Raw genomic sequence first — 23,061 nt, 5'->3', positions numbered from 1 at the left:
GGTAATGGTACCAAATGTGAGGTAGGATTTTTTTTTCTTCTGTTTTTGATTAATCATCAAAAAGCCCTTTGACAAAACTGATTTGTGTGGTGTGTTGACCTGGGCTGGATGCCAGGTGCCCACCAAAGCAACTCTGTCATTCCCCTCCTCAACTGGGCAGGGGAGAGAAAATACAACAAAAGGAGAGATCACTCATCAGTTACAGTCATGGGCAAAACAGTCTTGACTTAGGGAAATTCATTGAATTTATAACCAATCAAATCAGAGCAGGTTAATGAGAAGTAAAACAAATCCTAAAACATAGTTTTCCCCACTCCTCCCTCCTTACCAGGCTTAATTTTATTCACAATTTTCTGCCTCCTTCTTTGTGCCTCAGCATAGAGAGATGGGGAATGGGGGTTATAGTTAGTTCATCACATGTTTCTGCCTCTGCTTCCTCCTCAGGGAGAGGAGTCCTTACCCTGCTCCAGTGTGGGGTCCCTCCCATGGAAGACAGTCCTCCACAAACTTATCCAACATGAGTCCTTCCCAAGGCCTGCAATTCTTCATGAACTGCTCCAGTACTGGTCCCTTCCATGAGGTGCAGTCCTTTAGGAACAGGCTGCTCTAGTGTGGGGCCCCCATGAGGTCATAAGTCCTGCCAACAAACCTTCTCCAGCGTGAGCTCCTGTCTCCACAGGGCCACAGATCCTGCAAGGAGCCTGCTCCAGTGCAGGCTTCCCATGGGATAACAGCCTCCTCCAGGTATCCACCTACTCTGGTGTGGGGTCCTCCATGGGCTGCAGATGGATCTCTGCTCCCCTGTGGACCTCCAGGAGCTGCAGAGGCACAGCTGCCTCACCATGGGCGGCAGGGGAATCTCTGCTCTGGTGTCTGGAGCACCTCTTCCCCCTCCTTCCTCACTGACCTTGGTGTCTGTCTTGTATTCTTGGTGTCTCTCACATATTCGCACTTCTCTGGGCACAATTATTTCTGTGCCATAACTTTTTTTACCCTTCTGGAATACATTATCTCAGAGGTGCTACCACTGTCACTGATGGGCTCGGCTGTGGCCAGCGGTGGGTCTGTCCTAGGGCCAGCCAGCCTTGGCTCTGTCGGACATGGGGGAAGCTTCTGGCAGCTGCTCACAGAGGTTCTCCCTGTCATACCCCCACCACCACAAGCTTGTCACGCAAACTCAACACAATTTGTCTTCAGTTCTGTTGACAAGAGTAGAAAACATTTCCCAGTGCTATGTCCAAAATTATTTGAATTCTCCATTCAGAATTAAGAATATATGTCGCTATAAATATTACTAAAGTAATCGTACTTACTTTAGTGCATAATTTATGTTTTAAAATATTTTGCAGAATTTCTGGTTTTGATGAGATATCACATTTTTGTTATTCTTAAGAGAGATTATGATATTGCTGCATCAGACCCACAGTCCTTTTTTCTTTACTGCGTTGACTCACTGGGCTATGGAATGAATCTAGGAACTAGGCAAGCATACAGCAACATTTTCCAAATCTATAATAAACTAATGGAAAAACATCCAGTGCCAGTAGCAGTAGTAGTTTTTTCATTGAGTGGCTTTTACTTGCAATGTCATTTGGGTGTGTTGTTAAAGCTGCAGTTGGAACTGGTGCAGACTTTTAATTTACAGCATCATGTGCATTTGCAAAGGATACATTGTAAAAGTCACTAGACTGAGTCAGACCATGGGCCATCTAGCCAAGTACAGGCTCCAGGATCACCATCTTACTGCCCTCTGCATGTGTACACTTGATTTTGCATATCCTTTCACATCCTCCACTTACTCCTCTACTTCTGCTGCTTCTGCTTGGAAAGGTGAGAGTCATCTAGAAAAGCTAGCAAAAGTCAAGGAGCATTGCTGGGATTGGTACTGCCTGCAGGAAGAGGAATGCTGTCCAGAAAATGGCTGCAGCACATGGCAAATAACTTCTATTTTCTTTGAAGGAACTGTGAATCAACAGGTATTGAAGGGAAAATGTTTATAAATTAAGGTGATATGGTGTCCACCTCAGCAGAAGTTTGGATGTCAGACTGCTGATGCTTTCAACTTCTCCAGCTGTGCTGGGACAGAGTAGCTGCCAAATGCTTGACAGCGTCATAAAGCATCAGGGAATCACCAGTGTGAAAGGTTGGGAGGGACTGGCAGAAGCCCTGCCCAAGCAACGTGTTCAATAGGAAACCATCTGTTGAAATCACCTTACCTAGTAAGGTAACTGAGCTCCAGAAATAACTGGGGACTACTGATAGCTTTGTTTAAGTTTCAAAGAATGGGGCAAACCTAACTAGATGTTGCTGTCTGAATAAGGTTAAAACTTGAAAAAAGCTTAATATCCAGTAAAACCTGAGCCTTTGTATCTGGGCAGATGCCTAGGGAAGAATGGGAACAGGGAGACCATGTGGTTCTTCTAGGATGTCAGTATTTTAAGGTCAAGTATTTTTCAGAGCCAGATGGGATTATTAAAGGTATTCAGTATTCTTTAATTGCTTTCTGTTCTGCATATATACCTGGTTTTCCCCAAGAACTGCTGCAAACTCCTCATGAGATGGGATGAGATGTACTTGGAGAATTCACAGAGGGACAGTGCAGGAAATCATAACTCTGCATGATATTCTGTATATTTCTTACTGATCTTAATGGATTGCAGGTTGTGTAATACCACTGAAGAATAGCAAATGTTCCTCCATTTTTCCAACAGGTGGATGAAAATAAATTGTCTTATATCTTAAGCTTATAGGACACCAGTAGTTTGATTTTTAAGATTAAAAGAAAATTTGAATTATGTTGGGAGGGATGGAAAATGAGATAAAAAATCTGATAGTTATACAGCTAGAGGAATCTGGACCAATGTAGTCAGGGGTTTTTTGTTTAGGTGGGATTTTTTTAACAACTTGCTTTCTAACAGGAAAAACTATCCAGGTTCAGTAGAAGTTGATGCTATGTCTCATGAGGGGATCTGAAGAAGTAACTGGATGTAACAAAGATGGCTGTAGAGCCTTGATCTTGCAGGAAATCTCTTGTGAAACTTCAAATAAATAAACCATGTAGAGACCAGTTTTATCCTTCTGCGCTGCCTGATGCCTGTCTGTTTGTTACTGTTTCTGAAAACAGATGGGATGGGAAGGAGCATCATCCTGCTAGTCATCCTCTGTTGTTCCGTCGTCATCTTGATGTGCTTCATTAGCCTTCTGTATTCTGCAAACATACTTTGTCTTACTGGTGTCTCAGGAAAAGAAAAGTCCACAAGGTGATCAGAAAGCTATCCTGAAATATGGAAACCCACCCTTCCAGCTCTGTGGTTTGGAAGGCCATAGGACTTCCCTTCCATGGTGTTTCAGAGCTGGTGTGTCACTGAATTGAGTTCACAGATGGACAGTCAGTGTCACGTTCGTACATACAGGGTTTGTGGTTTAGCACTGTGGCATTCCAGAAAATGTCCCTTGAGATGGAATGTGTCAATGACTATTAATATCCAGCAGCTTTATGACTAGATAATTTATCATAATATTGTTAGTGTAGGATTACAAGCCTACACTTGTTGAAGGGGTGCAACAATTTCGGAGCCCATCTAGAAGAAAACATTTTACCTGAGTGTTGCAGAGCAATGCAGATACTTGTACTCCTTGTCCTGGTGCATTAGATGGCAGCACTGCCAAGGCTGTTGGAGCCTCAGCTCACTACTGAAACTGTGGCAGTCTGGTAGGTGGGAATTCAACTACTCTGAAAGAAAACATTTTTCAAGTCAGACTAGGCTTGAAGAGGAGTGCTGAAACAGCAACTGAAAAGTGGCACATGAGTTGAACTAGACACTGTAGTGAAGTTGGAAATTGAAAAGATATTTTTTTTTTAGCCTTTATTTAAAATTTGAAGATTTGTTGGGTTGTGGGATTTTTTGTTTGTTTTGGGTTTTTTTGGTTGGGGTTTGTTTTTTCTTCTTTACACTGAGGTGAAAAGCTGGCAGGAGAAGGACTTAGTAAACAAATTATTGTTTACTAAGTCCTAAATTATTGTCTCTTTTTTGGAGACAAGAGCTTGAGGGTTGTTAAATTACAGGCTGACATCCTTGAAATATGAAACTTTCTTAGTAATGTGGTAGTGTAGCACAGCTTTAATAGGCATGCCACCTTTTGTTGATTAAGCAGCTTTTCTCTGAAAGAATAAAAAAACAATATGTAAATCTACCATAGCTCTTATTAAAGGGGGGGGTTGTATCTTTATATACCTGATAAAAACATTCTCACCTTACTTTTAAAAAAGACAGACTTCAAGGTCAGCCACTGTTTCCATGATAATGTCACACTGCTAAACAGAGTGTTTGGGCTGGAAGGACATTGCTGGTTCTGAGCTGTTGGGCTTTAAGATACGTTGGACTCATCGGTTCCAGCTTCCCTGTCTCTGGAAGATCCAGCGGTAGGGCAGCGGCCTCTGTTGGAGGAATTACAGTACTGCAGAAGGCTCTGCAGCTTTCAGACTTTGAAGGGAGAAAGCAAAGTGTGAACTGCCTTCCAGTGGAAATGTCCCTGATCTGAAAAAGGTGTGTTTTCCTGATGGTTGCAATGGAATGGAATTAAAAAGAGCATTTTGCAGAATTAAGTTAAAGCATGTCGAGCTTGTGTCATTTGGAAAAAGGAAAGCATAGTTAATTATTTTTTAGCCCCAGATTCACTCTTTGAAAAATTGCGTAGTTACTTGTTGAAGGGTAATTTGCAGCAGATTTTTGGAGCATAGTCTCTCCCCTATTCAATACAAGTTCTGTTTTAAAAACAAGCGTAATTCTTCCAGACAAATTGGTTTTATTCCAGACTTGTGTGAGCATGCTTAGTTATTTTATTGTAGCTCCTGTCAAATACGTTATTCAGTGTCAGCTGTGCCACTGAAATGTCCCCAAATTAACAAGGCTCTAAGACTCCTTCTTCTAAAGGAACTGTGGATTCTTCAATGCCTTTCCTTTGATTTTCTCTTAGAGGAAAAATGGACTGAATAAACACTGACCTGACCGTACTTTACAATTCTGGTTTTGAGGAATGTGAGTCTATTCATTGGTCTGTTTTCCCTGGCAGACCTCCATCTTCCTGATATGACAAGTTTTGAATTCAGTTTTGTTCAGAAAGGAGACTTTATTGATGATGTGTGATCTGAAAAAAAAAACCAAAAACACATCACTTCAGTTTCAACTAAAACAGTTTATTATATCAAAGTCAGCTTAACCAAATGAACTGACATCAGAGGCAGCTGTAAACAGCTTTTCAGTAGCACAAATACTTTACTTTCCTGTACAAAAACATTTTCTATCTGGCTGTATAATTTTTTTCCATTCCTCAGATGAAATATTAATGACTGAAGTCCCAAAAATTCAGTGGTACATGTTTTTGGGTTTTTTTTTTTTGGCCTGCATATTTTTATTCTTATTGTGGTTGATTTACAGTCCCTGGTTTGTGGCCACTGGGTGTCAGCAGTGCAGAGCCATGAGCGGGTCTGAGCATGGTTTTGACTGGGAACTGTGTCCCAAAAGTGTCCATAGAAACCAATGAAATCTTAACACTTGCTTGAACAACTTGTCCATCAGTAAATGAAATTGCGTGTTTTATGCACAACTGGTGACTGCTCTGGCACTTTGTTTATGTGTTTGAATCAGCATTTGGGTGACGTGATCTGAACTGTTACCTTTAATGTTAGTAATGTTGCTAGAGCTGTGATGAGTCCTGCAAATGAAACCAGATTATCCAATATGTAACTTGTTTTAAGCTAGTAGCACCAAGCTTCTCCTTCCTAAATCTAAAGGTGATAACTTCTGTGTGTTGGTTACTTTTCTACACTTTGAGTGATAATTGCTATTTTTTTTAATGTTGACTCTAACTATTTATTTTCTAGACAATGTATTTTATTGCTTTAGGATTTTGTATAATGACAGATCTTTTTTGCTTTAAACACCACTAATATCAGTAGTAGGAATTAGAATGTGTCAGAGAGCATTTCTGCTTCTCTAGCAATATTCAGAAGAGAAGTGAATGTGCATTAGACTAGAAAAAACGTGTTTGTATCCAGGGAAAATGTTACATCTCCCTGAAAAGAGTGATTCCTGCAGTGTATTTTACAAGCCTATTTCCACCTCTACAGCAGTCTCTAGCTTTTAAGGCTGAGGGCAGATGTATTCTTACTGGCTGTGAAGCTTAACTGCTTCATTGGAAGAGAAAGTGCCACTGGATCCCATAGGCTGTCAGCTCTGTGATGCCGTGTGTTGCTAAGGGCTGCCTTGGATTCAGCTGATGTAGGCAGCCACCTATTCACTGCTTCTTTTATTTTTTTTTTTTTTCTCTCCCTGTTCATGGCCAGATACTGTAGGCAGAAAATGTTCAGTAAGCCATGAAACAATTGCCAGGCTGATCGGATTATCCTTCTAGAAAAATAGTACAGGGGGACATTCAGCGATGGTTTTGTTTATGTGGTAACACTGTGAGTGTTTTAACTCTGTGTTAGACTTTTAATGCTGTAGTTGTTTTTCACTTTTTTTTACCAAAATATCTCTGAATTGGAGGTTTATGCCACACTTACATGACTAAATGAAAATTTAAAATTCAAATTGTGGGAAGAAAATGTTTGTTATTTCTTTAGATGTGCTTTCCATATAGTGTTGTGCTTAACTTTCTCCTCTGGACTCCAGAGCCATGGATACAAGGTTTTCATGGAGTAAAGTTTTCATACTTTGGATGTTAGTACTGGGAATAGAGTACTCTTGTCCAAAAGGTGAGCTGATGTTTTCTTGAAGCAGGCTTTCTTCAGTCACAAACAGATTTTTTTAATCTGTTTATCTGTTTTTTTAAACTTGCTTGAAAGCATACTATTCTTGCAATAGAACAAAACAAAATGAAAAATCTCACTTAGGAACACCTTCATAGCCTTTTTACCTTTGAGAGTAAGTTCTCCAGCTGCTCACCAATCACAAGCAAAATCCTCATTCATGTACACTTTTTCTTTCAGGTGTGAGAGAGGAAATTTCTTTAGTGCTCAGATGAATTTACTTGCATCGTGTATTTCTATTATACTTCCCCTGGGCTTAGCCTGGAGGGGGTGGGGGGAGCTGAAGTGTGTCAGGGATGTTTTCAGCAGGAAGGGCATGCGTGCAAGACTTGTTTTGAAAATATGCCTTTGCTTTCCGCTTGTCTGATCATGACAGTACACGCAACATCATACAACCCCATAAGGCTGTAATGGGCCGAATCATCCTAATCCAATGTGGCATTCCGTATGTCTTCCTCTGCAAGTAGGTCAAGTTTAAACCATGTTCTTGGCTCGTGCTCCAATTTCCCATAACCTGCTCCACGTGGCTTGAGTATTGTGGTGGAGTACAGAGCATGCCAGCAGGGATTCTAAGCAGCCTCACAGGGACAGACAGTTTTTGGACAGAAACTAGTGGTTTTGTTCTGCTCTGATTTTTGTGATGTTGGATTTGTGGCAAGAGAAAAGTTCAGTGGTCTAATGTGTGCTTTTACTGAGTCTTAGTTTACCTAATGAGTTCCTTCTGCACACTGCTCTATAAAATCTTAAAACCAATAAGACCCCTGAGAGTAAAACTGGTTTGCAGTGTACTGCATATATTCTGAATGAGAAAACCAAGTAAAATTGGACAGAGGCTGACAATCCTGAAGCTGTGAAAGAACAAATAGGTAGTGACCTAAAGTGTACGTAAGGCTGGACATGTGAATATTTTGATGTTAGTGATTGCAATATGCAGAATTCTTCTTGATGAGGATTACAGCTTCAGCATGGATTTTTTTCCCAGCTGTACTGGAAGAGTTGTGGGTCAAAAGGTGTGTTAGCACCCACCGAAGTCATCTCCAGTCAATATTCTGAACCAGCCATTTGGCTCCAAGATTAAGCCCGGTTGCAGGACATTAAAGTCAGTAGTAGTGTTTGCTATTGGCTATGGTCTTCCTACAGGCTTAAGTCTTTCTTGAATCAGGACTGATTGATGTGGCAATGTGCTCAAGAAGGATGCAGTTAGTGCTGGAATATATCCTTGACTAGACCATGGTAGCTCAGTGTCAGGGCTACCTAACTGGAACCACATCTGACTTTGTAAACCAGTAATTCTACTTACTTCAGCTGAAGTTGTGGACTTCCAAGGAAATTGAAGTAATGCTGACAGGGCATGCCACTATGGTGGTTAATTACCAAGGTTAATTCATGGAACTACCAAAGTCTTCATGCTAATGATGCTTCTACAGGACATCAAATAGCAGAAGAGATTGCTGAAGGTAACTAGTGGCTGGTTTTACAGATTGCTTCTCGTGCTACATGCGAATTGTCATCGTCTTTAATATTAGAGCCAGTATGGTCCTGTAATGTGTTTTGGGCCCAGAAGAAATGCAAATGATGAACCATCTTGAACAAAACAAGAATCTCTAGTAAATCTTTATCTTATCTGTCAGGGGCCTGGTGTATCTCTGAGCTAGGTTGCTTTACTCTAGATTGATCCAGGTATTCTACTGACACAGCAGCTTCTCAGAAAGGTCAGATTTCATTTTGCTCCCTGTAGTGTTCCACCTGAGTGCAGCAGGTCAGCTCTGCTTGCTGCTCAGCTATACCTTTGGAAGGAAAATAATGTGTAGAGCCATCTAACCTTAGCCATGGCATGTTGACCTGATACTGCTTCCATGTATCTGGGAAGTTCCACAGGTGGCACCAAGGTACTGTTTCTAAGAAGCCATTTCAGAGCTCAAGAAGGGAGTGCTTAGCCTGGATGGAAGAGTAAATTCTGACTTGTTGGCTCTCTCATTCATTACCTTGAATGGTAAGCTGAAAGTATCCTCCCAAAAAATGCTAGAGAAATATCTTCTTGTTTAATTGAGTTTTCAAGGTCTTTAAAGCTTCTCTAAGATTTTCTGGAATACAACTTGGAGAATTGGTCATTTTTACAGTTCTTAAAACACAGTAGGTCTACTGGTATTAAAGAATGTTTGAGATCCTTGAGTAACTGTTACAGTTCACCTTGATTCAAGTTTAAAAAATACTGTTTGTTCAGCTTCTGCTAGATTTCGATGCACTCTATAAAAATTGAATATATAATGAATGTTTTGCGGCTAAGGAAGCAGATATGATAGCACATCTTGTGTGCAAAGCTCTCTTGTGACTAAAGTTTATCAAGATTTTTTCAGTACACTGAACACGAGGGAAGAGGTCTTTTAGGAACTTCATTATGAGCAAGTGTTCATGCAGGTTTCTGTTCATGTAAATTGAAATACATTCCTATATCCCATCTTGTCATTTTGTTGCTGCTGTAGTTGAGTTAATCTGTTGTCATCCTCCTCAATTTCTCTCCTCTGCTCAGGGAGGCTCTTCACTAAGCTTTTTCCTTGAGGTCAGTTGCATCTTCTGCTTGAACATCACATCCAGTGTTCCACTGTAGTGCCAAACCTTTTATTGTGCTTCTCTGTTTGTTAAACTTAACACCCAGAAAAGAAACCATTTATTCTTCCTGGCAAACCTTTCTGAGGGATTAAGATATTTGTATTGCAAACTGAGTCCCCAACCCCCTGCTCGTTTTAGGAGGTGGTATGGGCTCAATGAAACAATCTGCTCTGCAGTGGCTCTATGCTCTCCTGTAAACTTAGCTTCAAAATATTTCAACCCTGTAAGTATACCCCTACTCTGACCTTCAGAAGTCATGTTATCCAATATATAAGCACATTCATGAGCCTATAAACTCTTAGGAGACTGGTTAATATCAAAACAAAGGCAAAACCTACACAGAGGCTTTTTTTTTTTTTTTTTGAGATATGGAGAATATTTTGGTGGAGGAGGGGATGGTGCAACTGAAGCACAGCAGTAATTGTATGTATAGGAGTTCTGTTTAGGCCATTAACACTATTCACTGCCATGTGTTTGCTGCTTGTTTGTTAATGTTGGAATTGAAATGTGGAATACACTGTTCTGAGATTAAGGTTTGGGGTTTAAATCTGAATCTTCAGACTGGATCACCATTATGCAGCTTCTACTTTTGGCTTTTTACTGGCCCTGTTGAAAATATTTAAGAATGCCTCTTTCCACTCCCCAACAAGAAGAACATTCATAATCTGGATAAAGCTGAATTACGAAGTGGCTTATTCAGTCCCGTGTTGCAGAACACGCTTGCGAGATACAGAAAAGTAATTTCTCTGATTTCTGCTGTTGTGTGTTTACACAGCATTGGTGCATGTGTGGCAATTGAAGAGTTTATTAAGCTATGGAATAGAAGGTTCTGGAAAAGCTGCCTCTTTGAAGAAACATGTTTTAATGGCTCTGTTTTAAGAGGAGCCTCTAAACTGGGCACCCTAATTTAAAAATTCCCTGAAATAAGGAGTGTTTCTCACAGACTCAGAAGTCTGATCTGACTTTCTGGGAACTAAATTCAAATGCTTAGGAAGCAAGTCTTGCATTTTCTTGAGTTTCAAGGGGAAAGCTGAACATGTAAAAAAAGTGAGCATATGCCTGCTGATGAAGTTCTGTGTGCAGAATCGCCTGTGATCAGCTGGGTTACACTCAAAGTCAATGTTGTAAAAATCTAGATTTCTTAACAGTCATTTGGTCATTCTGTAGAAGCTGTTGGAGCAAAGATTGAGTAATTTTCAACAATTTGGGGTTAATTCCTCCTTACTTCTCTAGCTTTTCTTGATTATGTGAGTTGCTGAATCTTGCGGATCTGGAAAAATAAATCATGCCCTGTTCTTAGTTTGCTTTTTCCCCTCACAAACCAGTTGCCTTTTTCTTATGGAATTCAAGAAATCTGTGAACACAGGTTCTGAAAATTTGATTTTCCAGACAATTTGTTTTGAGTTCACATTGCTTCAGTTTCTTTGATTCCTAATTAATTAATGATTCTTAGTGTCATGCTACCTCCCCCCAGGTAAACATGAGTCTTCAGCAAAAGTAAAGATCAGGAAAAAAGGAGCATATAATGATAGGTTGGTAGAGTTAGACTAATTTGAAAATTGATTTTTTATATTTTACGCTTTAATCCAAATGTCAGACTGTTGAGGTCTTATTCTTAAATAGTTTGAGATGAGATTTTTTTTGGTGGTATCTTGTTTGTCTTGCAGCCCACTCTAGTGAGCTCTTGTTATTTCAGAGGAATTGTTCTTAGGTATATTTTCAGCTTCTGTAAAATGTGGGAGGATCCTTGAAAAGGCTGCCTTATGAAATGCAGTTTTCATACTTCTACTGAAGGTATTGATTTCTGAAACTTGTGGTAACATTTGAAGCTGCTTTGCTAATTTGTCTGTTCTCAAGTAATCTAACAACTATTTAATTTTTCTTCCACTTTTCATTTCTTTTAGCTGGGATGTGACAGCAAACATAAGAAGAATGTTGAAACTTGATTTTCTCCTGCTTTTGGAAAAGTCTAACTTGTGTTTAACTTGTTATTTAATGGGAGAACTGTTCATTGGCCACAGATGACTACTACTAAGAGGCTCTCTGAAATCTGTTTTGGATTATGAAGAGACAGTGAAAAAAACAGGCTTATGATGACACCAGTTCCATTTGAGGTTGCTTTTGTCCTAAGCAGTAATGGATTTGTTTGGCACTGGGTGCTGCAGTTATGCAAAACAGTTGCTCAGTCATCATAGGTCACATGTTCTTTAAATGTATTAAGCAAAGATGAAAAAGAGGTCAAATCTTTATTTTTGTCAAAGCTTATGATTTTTCTATTTTTTCAACAATCCTTGAGAATCCCTGAGAAGAAGGGGCATGGAAATGCACTTACAGAAGTTGACACACAACCAGAAGTTGACAAGTCCAGTGTGCAAAACACAGTGTGAGGCCTGCTCCAGGGAGCCCCAGGCGTGTACTTAAAATAGGAAATGGTTATTGGAACTAAATTATTTTGCCATTTTTATTTTTAGGTTTGCTGGCATGGGTAATCTCATTAAGGTGCTAACCAGGGACATAGACCACAATGCAGCACATTTTTTCTTGGATTTTGAAAGTAAGTCTCTCAGCCCTTCACAGCTGGTGCATTTCAGATAGTAACAGTAGGGTTGCTTATACCTGCTGCAGTGAAGGCCAGGGGACTCAGTTGCAAATCTGGAATTTGAAAGAGTTGCATGTGTTTTTTTCTGTTCCTCTTTTCTTTTTTTTTTTTCTCCCCTCCAGTTGTAGCCAAGCCACCATCATGCTGCTGTGTAAATTTTCTTTCCATGTGCTTAGTCATTTTGGGTTTCTGTGGTCACTGATGTCCATCCATCTGCCTGCAAATCAAGTAATCATGAAATGGAAAATTCTGTCAGTATGCCATAGTAATCTGTGCTGAGCCGTTGTTCACTGTAATCCTCTCTTAGACAAGAGTGATCCGACTTTGGTCATTCATCGTGCAGTCAATGTGCGTTTTTAACATGCAAAAGTCCAAAGTGAAACTGTCTGAGCTTCACAGATGTTTTGGGCACCTTGTGTAAAAGATCTGTGGCATACCTGTGTTAGCATTTTCTGCACACTGAAATGATGCATCTTGGTGTGACCTTGATGATCTATGATGGCTTTCTGACAAAATTATAAGGGCTGACAAAATTAAAGCTCATTCCTTCTGTTGTCCCATCAGGTAAAAATCTGTAGCATGGCTAATGCTTGCAAATATGGTATTTGGCCCTCAAGGCAGTACTCCTGCTCAGGACACTGGTGCTAGGGCGTTTTGGGACGGAATGAGTCACTGGCAAAGCCTTTGTTTGGATTCTGCCCCTTTCCAGAAGGGGAGCTGTGAAGATGCTGGTGACATGGTCACTTCTTACAGGAAAACTGCATGGCTGGGACCACCAGCTGTACCTCCTCGAGGTGTGGGGGTCTCCCCTCACCTATCAGGGCGGCAGCCTGAAGGATGGGTTCGTGCCTGATGGAACTCTCTGGTCTTCTTTCCCCCTACTGCTTCAATCAACTACATTTGGGCTGTTCCTTCTTATAAAAAGAAAATTTTCTTTTCTCTCATTCTTGTCTTGGCAGGTACCTTAACATGGGGAACCTCCTAAAAGTTTTGACATGCACAGACCTTGAGCAGGGGCCAAATTTTTTCCTTGATTTTGAAAGTGAGAAGATGATTTTATATATCTATTACTCTTTGCCTGCAGTAGACTGCATTTGTCATGTACTTAATGTATGTTTTCATTTTGCCATCCTTCTAACTGCTTTGTATGCCTGAGCTATGGATAATTGTTCAGCAAACTTTGATATAAAGCAATAACCTGTTCTAAAATATCCTCAGGTTCTAAAATGTAAAATCTTTATTTCAGAGAGGGCTTTCATATTATGTTTTACTGTTGAAACCTGATATGGTTCTTATTTCTTAAATTAAAATTCTGCCTACTTTAAATCAAAACTTTAAAAAGAATTGGAATTATTTGAAAACTTGCTGAAATTGCAAGGAGATGGATGCATCTTAAAGGAAGGACTGAAAATGAAACATGATTCTCATCACTTCCACTTAATAATGCTGTATATACAGATTTGCTCACAACAGCTGTTCATAGCTCCAGCATCATCACGTTAAAGGTGTATATGTGAACCTTATTTGATTTGGCACTGAAATTTAGCCTCATCCCTTCTTAAAAGGGGATCTCAGAGTGTATAGAAATAAAATTTCTTTTGAAAAGAGATGTGACTTGGCTGATCAATGCCAGGTGTTATAGAAGGTTCACATATTGTCTATATTTCTGCTTTTAGTTTTTGTTGCATGATACAGTAAGGCCTAAGAATGGCAGGTAAGTGTTGCTGGCTTCTGCTATGCATGTTTAATTACTATCTTTTGGTATGTGCTGTTGCTTTACCCAGCTGTACATCAGCAACCTTAAAATTAAAAAAAATAATTCTCAAGTGCATTTTGACCATGTTATAAAATACAATGAAACAGTGTAAAAAAAAATTATTGAAGTATTGTGATATGGACAATTTGAGATGCATTATATCTTCTTTTCTTCCCCTGAATTATTTTCAGTTGTGTTTGATGAAACAGTAGCTTGTTTATATTAGTTATAATATGGAAGCAAATGCTTGGAGAAATATGGTTTTGCTTCGATGACATTTAAACTTACAACTTCTCTAAACCCTTACCTTATAATGTTGATTTTTATCAGTTGTCTCTTATGAGTATATTGTTATTGGAAGATGATTATTATATAAGTTATTCATAAAGGGAAGATTAATCAAAGGCTGTGTTCAAAAATCAGGAAACAAAACCTCTTTAAGACCAAATCTTGCATATTGTCAGAATAGATACAAGTTAGTGAAGCAGGGAGAACTCATAGTGAGAATTTTCGAGCTGTGAAGCTCCAGCTTAATCTGCAAATGTTCAACATTTAACTGGAGTAAATGCAATTCAAGTTAGCTGGATGGAAGAGGCATAATTCTTAAATAAATTGCAATAAAAATTGCTGTGGTTTTTTTTTCTTTTTAATACAGATTCTTTAGCTGTCAATTTTGTTTTAAAATGCATGTTTTGAGCATGAACAAGATTTGGCATGAGAGTAAGCAGGTTGCTGACATGAAATGTTTACATACGCAGTTAAATTAAGTGACTTATATTATGGCTGAATTGTTAGACTGTTCTTTATTCATTTTGGACCCTGTCCTGCATTTGTTTCTGCTGCTATACTGTGTATCCATGCTTCTTTCTCCTCTGTTTCAGATAGCTTGCCTTGACAGGATCTTGGCTTTGACACAGTCAAGATCTTTCTTCAAGACTTGGCACTTTATCTTGTGATACTTAATGTTGTGTTTTTATGTGGAAGGACAAGTAAGCTCTGTATTAAATACAAATTTGACAATTCTGTGTTACGTCTGGGCCAATAATAGGCAGTTGGAAGGCTTTTGTTGTTTTGTTCTTGAATCCCTATATATGTATATCTTTGGAGTCAGCAGACTAGTTAAACATTTCTTGTGAAGTACCACAAAGAGCTAAAAATCAATGTCCATAAAGCTTTATAGTACTAAAAACTTCAAATCTAGAAAGGTTTTAGACTGGGTTTCTTACTATTATTTTTCCCCCAGATATTTGTCTTGGTGCTAAATTCTAGTGACTACTGTGGCAGACTCCCAGAATGTATGCAAAAAACATTCTGATAAATGATATGATGGGCTGTTGGCTTTCCTTTGCCCCAGCACTGGTTAAGCTTATGCTTTCTTTGGTCATTCACCTTACCTATTTGAAACAAATAGTTGTCCTAAGTATTCTACTGAAGTCTGTGCAGTGCCAGTTGAACGTGAGCAAAGTGCACAGCTTTGTAAGGGTGATATTGTTCACGTGAAACAGCCACCTGTAATGTGGGAAACTTACAGCTCAACTTTTACATTAGAGTCATTTCTGTCATGGTGCAAACCCTTTCCAAATTTAGTGATTTGAATAGTAGCTAAAATACAGTGTACTTTCAGATGGTGATCTCAAGCTAGGGCTGACAGTGTTCTGTATTACCCCCAGAGAGCTTGGCCAGGTTTCAGAGGAGCCACAGAGACAGTGTTCTCCATAGTAATGCTGATAGAGATGAATAAATTATTTCATCTCCAGCAGTCTGGGATTTTTCTCTCCCTTGTTTGTGAGTTTTGTCCCAGACAGTTTCAGATGATTTGACGTGTTCTTCCCTGGGAAAAATCTTGAGTTTAAGTAGTGTTTGCTGTGCAGTGTAAACTTTTAACCCCAAATTTCTCTGCCTACTAGTTCTGTAGGCTAGCCAAATTTTTTTTAAAATAGTCACTAAATGTGTGTGTTCCCCCTCATGCCATATGTTGTCATATTTTTGTAGTATTTAGTTCACATAACAGTGTTTGTATATTGTTGCAAGTCTGCTCTTCTGTGTTTAATACTGTATGGTGTGAGCATTCTAAACTCTAAGTGTATATTGCTTTTAGCACAGTAACATTCTGATTAAATTTAAAATTAATTTAAGGATGAACTCCCCACTTGCTTGCAGGACCTCAGTCTTCCCTTTTCTTACTACTGGATTGAAAATAAGAAAGTTGCCCTAAAGAACCAGGGGTCAGCTCCCGTGGCAACGGTATCAAGCCTCAGAACATCTCAGTGAGCTGTGCTGTGCTTACTGTGTTTGTTCTTTCTATTGTCCATAGAAAATGGAGAACCATTTGGTTTTCCAATGGAAAAGCATTGGTGGGTAAAGGCACGGCCTTGTTGTAACATTGTAGCAGGAACTTAAATGGATGTGGGGAAAAGGGAAATCCCTGACACTTTGTCTCCTTCATGGTCCTGTTTGGATGCCTGGCATTGCTGGCTGCTTTTTCTTAGTTGCCAAGAGTAACTCTAGAAGTACAACTCCCTTTCCTGCTCTGTGCCCTCCACATTGAGGAAAACGAGTTCCACAATTAGTGATTCTTGAGCCAGTCCCGTAGCTTGAGTCCTCAGGTACATACTGAGGGATGCTACTCCCATAATATGGGAATGGTACCTTGATCTAGTCAAGGTGACAACTGTGCTTAGGAAGAGGGAATTCTCCTTCTTTCTCCACCTGTGATGGGCTTTCAGAATACAGTGCCCTGACCAGCACTGAGAAGCAAATAAACCATTTGCTCTGGGTCAGCCATCACTAGGTCTTGAAGATTTTCTGTATCATGCTTTTTATCTCTATCCTAATAAGATCTTAAATGTATTCTGAAGGGATTATAAAAGAATTCAAGTTTGCTTTTTAAAATTGAGCTCTCTTCTAGGTGGAAAAAAAATTACAGATGGCAGAGGAAATTAGTTGGGACAAATCAGGTTTACAGATTTCTTTTATTGGAGAGGACTAGATCCACCAAATGAAAGGTCTAAGATGAAATACATACCAAAATAAATAACTCAGTACCTACAGGGTTTTAAAACAGTTTGATATTTAGAAGTTAGTAATAATCAAAACAAACAAACAAGCAAACAAACAAACAAAAAACCCACCACTCCAAATTGGTTTAGGTTTTCTGGAACATTTTAGGGAAATGAAATGCAGTAGTTGGCTGATTACATCCTACACTATCAGGGGTGATGAAGGTGTTGACTTGCCTAGCCAGCTGTTCAGTGAAGACCACTAAAATTGTATCTGGAAGATGGGTTTTGTTTCACGGAGGGTCATAGAACCGCAGCTGCTCTGCTTGTTGGTGTGTTTTGAAATGAGGAGCAGGAGTTCTTGTGGGCCCTTCTGCTCTGCCCTCCCAGTGTCGAAAAATGAGCTCTCCTTACTACACAGGGTAAAGAAAAAATGACATGAAAAATTAAGTAGGCAGGAGATGTACTCAGTGTGAGACGATCCAAGTGACAAGTCTTGATTGCATTATTTAATAACACAATCTGGAATGCTACAGAGCTTCACGTTTTAGTCTGTATTTCACTGTAGCATTTCATGTTCGTGCATGAACTGCTGCCAGTCAACTGGTGCTTCCCTGTCTGCTCTTTTCCCTCATTTTTTGTCTTCATTTCTTACAGCAGTCTTCAGCAGCTTTCAAAATTATGTGACTTTTGTGATGATTTGAAAAGCACTGGCCACTTTTACTCGATGCCTAATCAATGTAGTGCTCTTTATTTATTTTTAAAGGAGTGACCAGCTTTTTTTTTAACCTGTGCTAATTCTTGATGTTTCTCAAAATATCAGTTAAACTGTTGCAAGGTCTATATGTAGGCATATTTGCCAATAACACAGACTGTCTATGCAATAAACCATAAAAATAAGAAGTATTGTGCAAAAATTACAGAAAAATCCATAGAGGCAATGCATGTGAAATTTGTTTTCTCTTAATACAAACTTCATTTTCTCTTGTGTCTTTCTAGTGTGAAACACTAGAATACTGTGGTGGTTTTATTTCAAATGTAAAGATTTACCTAACTTCCATGGGAAGTTGTACGTATGGGTCATGGAAAAAGCACTTTTAAAAAGACATTTTCCAGACTCCTTAAACTGCACAAAGTCATGAAAATATATTGTCCTTAGATAGCTTTTGTTTGTCCCTATAAAAAAGAATCTGTTGTTAATACCGTGATTTTTGGCATTGGAAATAGTGGACTGAAATACAATGATATTTATTTCATAACATATTTTCCCCATGTAAAGAGAAAAGTGGGGGGTTTTTATTGTTTTGTTTTTTTTTTTTCTTACAAAAGCTTCAGTAACTAACAATTATTTTTTTAAATATTAGTCTAAAAGGAACTAACCTTGTAGATTCCATCAAAGTTTTTTTAAAAAAAATATATTTCATTTCAGGTAAACCATGTCCAAGATATTTGTACTAGGTGATTCTTTTTAAAAGTTAAAGCCTTTTGTTGATTCTTCTCAAAACATACTTTTTACAGATTTGCCTTTCTTTAAAAGTATATGTATAGCTTTTTGAAATTATGATCAAATATGCATTTGGGAAGTCCTTATTAATTATAAAAAACGTGAGACACAGCATATATCTTTAAAGACAGGACAAAAAAAACCCCACAAGCTCACACAAGATCTTTTTGTTCTCAACTCTGTGCAATAAGTGCAATAAAGAATATGTTTTGAGAATTAATTATATTTAGAAGTAAAAGATATGGCTCCTTTCCCGGCTAGTTAAAGATGAGGCAGAGAAGATGGGAAATGACCTGATGCAATGTTTCTAGATAACAATAGACATGGACACCTCCTCTGCTATCTGCAGTGAGTGTGTCTGAGTGCTTACCTAAATCTCTTCCAGTGAACCTGTACTGCACCCCAAGGTGAGATTATATCATAGTCATGAAGACAACTCATCAGGATTTCTTCTCCTAACTCAGTTTTAAATATGTCAGGAAGGATAGATTCTGGGTGGGTTTTTGGGATGGTAAATGAAGCTAAGAGACTACTAAAATGAATAAAATTACTCTCCTGGAGTTCCTCATACATTGTAGTAGCTCTTCAGGGAATGGAAATTCTTGATGAGTTGCTGCATGAAGAATTTGTCCCATAGGTGATGGTGTGCCTATTGAATTCCATATTGTTGTTAAATATATATATATGCATGTAATATGTTCTGCTGTTTAGATGCCCAACCTACAGAATCTGAAAAGGAAATTTATAATCAGGTGAATGTAGTGTTAAAGGATGCAGAAGGAATACTGGAAGACTTGCAGTCATATAGAGGAGCTGGCCATGAAATACGAGAGGTGAGCTAGAGCATTACAATTGTGCACAACCTGTGGTTGTTCATTGATCCTAACCAAATACTGCTGGGTTTTAACTTTGCTTGCAGGAGCTGTTTTGGCAGAGCATGTTGTCTATTAAAATCACTGTCTTGAATTTCTGCTCTGGAATGTTTCTTTTTAACAGCGAAACAGATGTCGCTTGTTTCAGTCATATTAATCCACATGTGTAATAGCAAATGATGCTTCTCAAACTTTTCAGGCAATTGTTGCTATTGATTTTTCTTTGTGTTCCCACATGAGCTCTTCTTGAGTTAGTAGTGAATTTAGAAAGAGCGTGGTGTGACTACAGTGCAATACTGAGTAGTGCCGACATCTTCTTGTGCGGTAATTGGAGAAGTCTGGTGTGGTAATCCTAACACAAAAGACATCTCATTTTCAATCCCTTTTAGTTGGCTTTTATTTACTACTGTAGACATTTGGAGAAGCAAAGTTTCTGTACAGAATGTCACTCCATTTTTTCTTTATGTTTAAGAAAGGATGGGATAAATCCTTTCCCAATCTCCTTTCTTTCTTCCTCACATGCAGCAATGGGGGCTACTCTAATCCTGAAGTTAGGAGTTACTCACTGTAACATACCCTTAAGAAATAGTATTAGATAGGAGGGCTCTCTGCTGTCTCCAGACGACATTGAGATACTCATAGACATTCAGCTTTGAGAGTTTTTTTCTCCATTGAATTCATCAAGTAGGTTTAAGAAGGGTAACTGTGTCACACAAAAACCCTTAGGAGGGGAGATGGCTTACTTGTTCTTTAAGGAAGGAGCAGGATCAGGGAGAGGCTGTAGGATCAGGCAGGAATTTGTGGTTCAGTGAGGAAGCCTGCAGCTCCCCTGGAGAAAGGAGAGGCACTCCTGAGAGGAGGGAGGCATCTCAGGAAGGAATCCTTCTAGGGACCAGAGAGGAGTGTGATGCAACTCACAGCCCAGGGTTGACCAAAACGTATTTCGAAATCAAGGAGTTGACATTGAAAATGCAGCAGGAGAATTATGAACATTTTTATTTCTCTTTTCTTAGTATATTTTCAGTTGCTAAGTAGTTGAGTGCCTATCTTTAAAACCTAGAAAGGTTGAATTTAAGGTATTATGTTTGGGAAGTTTACTGTAAAGACAAGATCTATGCATATATACCTCAAGGATCTGGTGCACACCATGTCCTGGTGGTGCTTTATGTTGTTGATTATGCTTAAATGCTCCTACTGTAATATTTAGCCTGAATTTCACAGCAAAGTTGTTGATATTTTTTTTTTCTTCACAAATTCAGGAATTGGTGATAGAAACCAACATTAGGATGAGGCTTTAATTACTAAACTTTTTTGCTTGGAGGAACCACAATGAAATTGCTGATTTTAATTAATGAGGTCTGGTTACGTAAATTTTCTTATCTGAGTAGCTTTATTTTTAACAATTTCTTTCTACTCTCTCCAAGTTGTTTTCCTGTTCAGGATACTTACTTTCAACACAATTACTTAGACCTTTTTGGAACAGACTTGGGTTAGTACAGGCTTGTCTCTCAAGTGGAAAACCTCTCAGTAGGTAGAATTTTTAATTATTAGATCCTCAAACAATTGTCCTGTGTAGGTTTTTTTATAATTTTTTTAGTCAGCAGTGCATCAGTTAATCTAAGCATACTGTTTTCCTCTCCTTTTCTGATTTAAGGCAATACAGCATCCCAATGATGAGAAGCTGCAAGAGAAGGCATGGGGTGCAGTTGTGCCACTAGTAGGCAAACTAAAGAAATTCTATGAATTTTCTCAAAGACTAGGTAAGTGGAAAGGTATTAACTTGTGGGGTTTGTCTTCATTAATTAGTATATTTGGCATATGTGATCACATCTAGGTCAGCTCCTTAACAGAAAAAAGCTTATGTTGCATAGATTCCTTCTATACACTGGATTAGATCTTATTTATATCTGTGTACTACCTTCTTGCATGCAACAGCAGACTTGCTTCAGTGGGTACCTGAAAGGAGAGAGAGAATGGGAACATGCTTGTCATCTTTCTTCCCTACTACTTTAGTAACTCCAGAAAGCAGTAACCAGCTGATTGTTTGAAAATTAGTGGACTAAATAATCCAGGAATTAGTTCTGTTAATGTTTCTCATACCAAGAGAATTTAAAAGTGTCTGTATAATTTGTCCCTAAACACCAGAAATAATTTGATCTGTGGAAATGCCTGGTCTTGGTTCACACAGTTGCAATACTTAAGATGGTGCTTCATACCTCTTATGAAATCAACTTGACTGATGTGGTGGCTAAGCTGATTAAACCTATTAGACTTGTTTTTTTCAAAAACTATCTGTTGTTATCTCACTTTTGATCAGAGTTATTAGCATAGCTCATGAAAAAAATGAGTTCAAAACATGGAAACTTTTTGCAGGCAAGTTCTGCTTTGTTAAAGAGGTCAGGCATTTTTCTCAAGAAGATGAACAGGAAGTGGATTATGAGTTTATCTTAAGACATGACTTCTGCTTATAGTTATGTGCCTCTTGAATTCTGTGTTATCTTAAAGGCTTAAGTCTGCTAACACAGGTTATTGAAATATGTTCTACACAAATGTTGCAGATGAAGCTTTTCAAGAACTTTTTTTTGTGGCCATCAGTGCTGGTGTGACTTAGTCTGTAGAGCAGTTTGTAAGTAAATATGATGAGTGACACATAAATAAGAAATAAATTGCTTACATTAACCACCATGTATTTTGGCAGATGTATATTTTAAGTCTAGCATGCAAGATATCAGCCAATAGAGATACGAGAAACAGATGCAGTTGTATATGGCAAAATACTGTCCTCTCATTTTAGAGGCAGGATTGCGAGGCCTGTTGGGAGCCCTGACGAGCACTCCGTATTCCCCAACGCAGCACCTGGAGCGAGAGCAGGCTCTCGCCAAGCAGTTTGCAGAAATCCTTCACTTTACACTCCGATTTGATGAGCTCAAGGTAAGAACTCGTAGTTTTGTAAGCACAAAGGCTGGCAAAAAGAAGCCAAGTCTGTTTACTGAAGCAATCCAGGTTGTGTTCTCTTCTAGAACAGAGTGTGCAGTACATACTCAAAGATCTAGTGTACTTGGCTTGCTTGCATGACCTAGAGTTAGATTAGACTGGAAAGAGATGAAATAACATATTTGCTTTAGGCACTTGTTATATTTCAGATCATATTAATCATGTTTCTTCATCCAAATTTGGCATATCTCTTGGGATACTGCTGCTACTCTTAGTTTGTGCACATGCATAATCCAGCTATTTTCTTGCTAATGTGCAAAGAACTAAGCTGAAATGATTATTAATTTGCTGGTCTGATCCTTGGAGTCAAACCTTTTCAGCCTGCTAATTTCCGTCTCCTGCTCCTTTTCTTTTTCCTGTTAGATCTTGTTCTGCAAAATCTGAGAAACTAACCAGAAGGCTTTACTTTGTGCTTATCAGTTCCCAACATGTCATGGGCCTTTTTACTTCAGGAAGTCAAATATTTTCTTGTTTGGAGTATTATATTTTATGAAAACTTGTCCTTATTTTTCTTGAATTTGTCACAACTCTCTTGCTTCCATATCTATATAGATGACAAATCCTGCTATACAGAATGACTTCAGCTACTATAGAAGAACTCTGAGCCGTATGAGGATTAACAATGTCCCAGTAGGTAACCCTTGGAGGAGATGACATATAATCTTATGCTACCACCCCTCTTCTTCATGTACAGAACAATTAAATTTTTTTTTCCTCCTGTTTTGTAGGCAGAGGGAGAAAATGAAGTAAATAATGAGTTGGCGAACAGAATGTCTTTATTTTATGCTGAAGCAACGCCAATGTTGAAAACCTTAAGTGATGCTACCACAAAGTTTGTGTCAGAGGTAAGAGTGTAAGTGTGTGTCCTGGATAGTGTGCTTCAGAGCACCACAGGGCCAGGCATTATTTGGAACAC

General features: G+C 38.8%; 1 protein-coding gene across 5 annotated transcripts in view; it reads left to right on the top strand.

Moving 5' to 3' along the window:
• Positions 1-23,061, top strand: part of FAM49B (family with sequence similarity 49 member B) — a 96,768-nt gene that overhangs the window by 66,347 nt on the left and 7,360 nt on the right. For 2 of the 5 annotated variants that reach the window (XM_027684458.1, XM_027684459.1), the window contains exons 4-9: positions 12,980-13,062; positions 18,991-19,112; positions 20,806-20,911; positions 21,946-22,082; positions 22,698-22,775; positions 22,874-22,990. In XM_027684458.1, the coding sequence (XP_027540259.1) occupies positions 12,990-13,062; positions 18,991-19,112; positions 20,806-20,911; positions 21,946-22,082; positions 22,698-22,775; positions 22,874-22,990 (633 nt within the window). In that variant the 5' untranslated portion in view covers positions 12,980-12,989. Of the gene's footprint in view, positions 1-11,892; positions 11,976-12,979; positions 13,063-18,990; positions 19,113-20,805; positions 20,912-21,945; positions 22,083-22,697; positions 22,776-22,873; positions 22,991-23,061 lie in introns of those variants that run through there. The other 3 variants (XM_027684460.1, XM_027684462.1, XM_027684463.1) reach the window with 3 other exon arrangements.

The sequence above is a fragment of the Neopelma chrysocephalum genome, unplaced genomic scaffold (genome assembly GCF_003984885.1).
Source record: "Neopelma chrysocephalum unplaced genomic scaffold, ASM398488v2 Primary Assembly neopelma1_66, whole genome shotgun sequence".
Classification (NCBI taxonomy): domain Eukaryota; kingdom Metazoa; phylum Chordata; class Aves; order Passeriformes; family Pipridae; genus Neopelma; species Neopelma chrysocephalum.
This window is presented reverse-complemented; position numbering and strand designations above follow the sequence as displayed.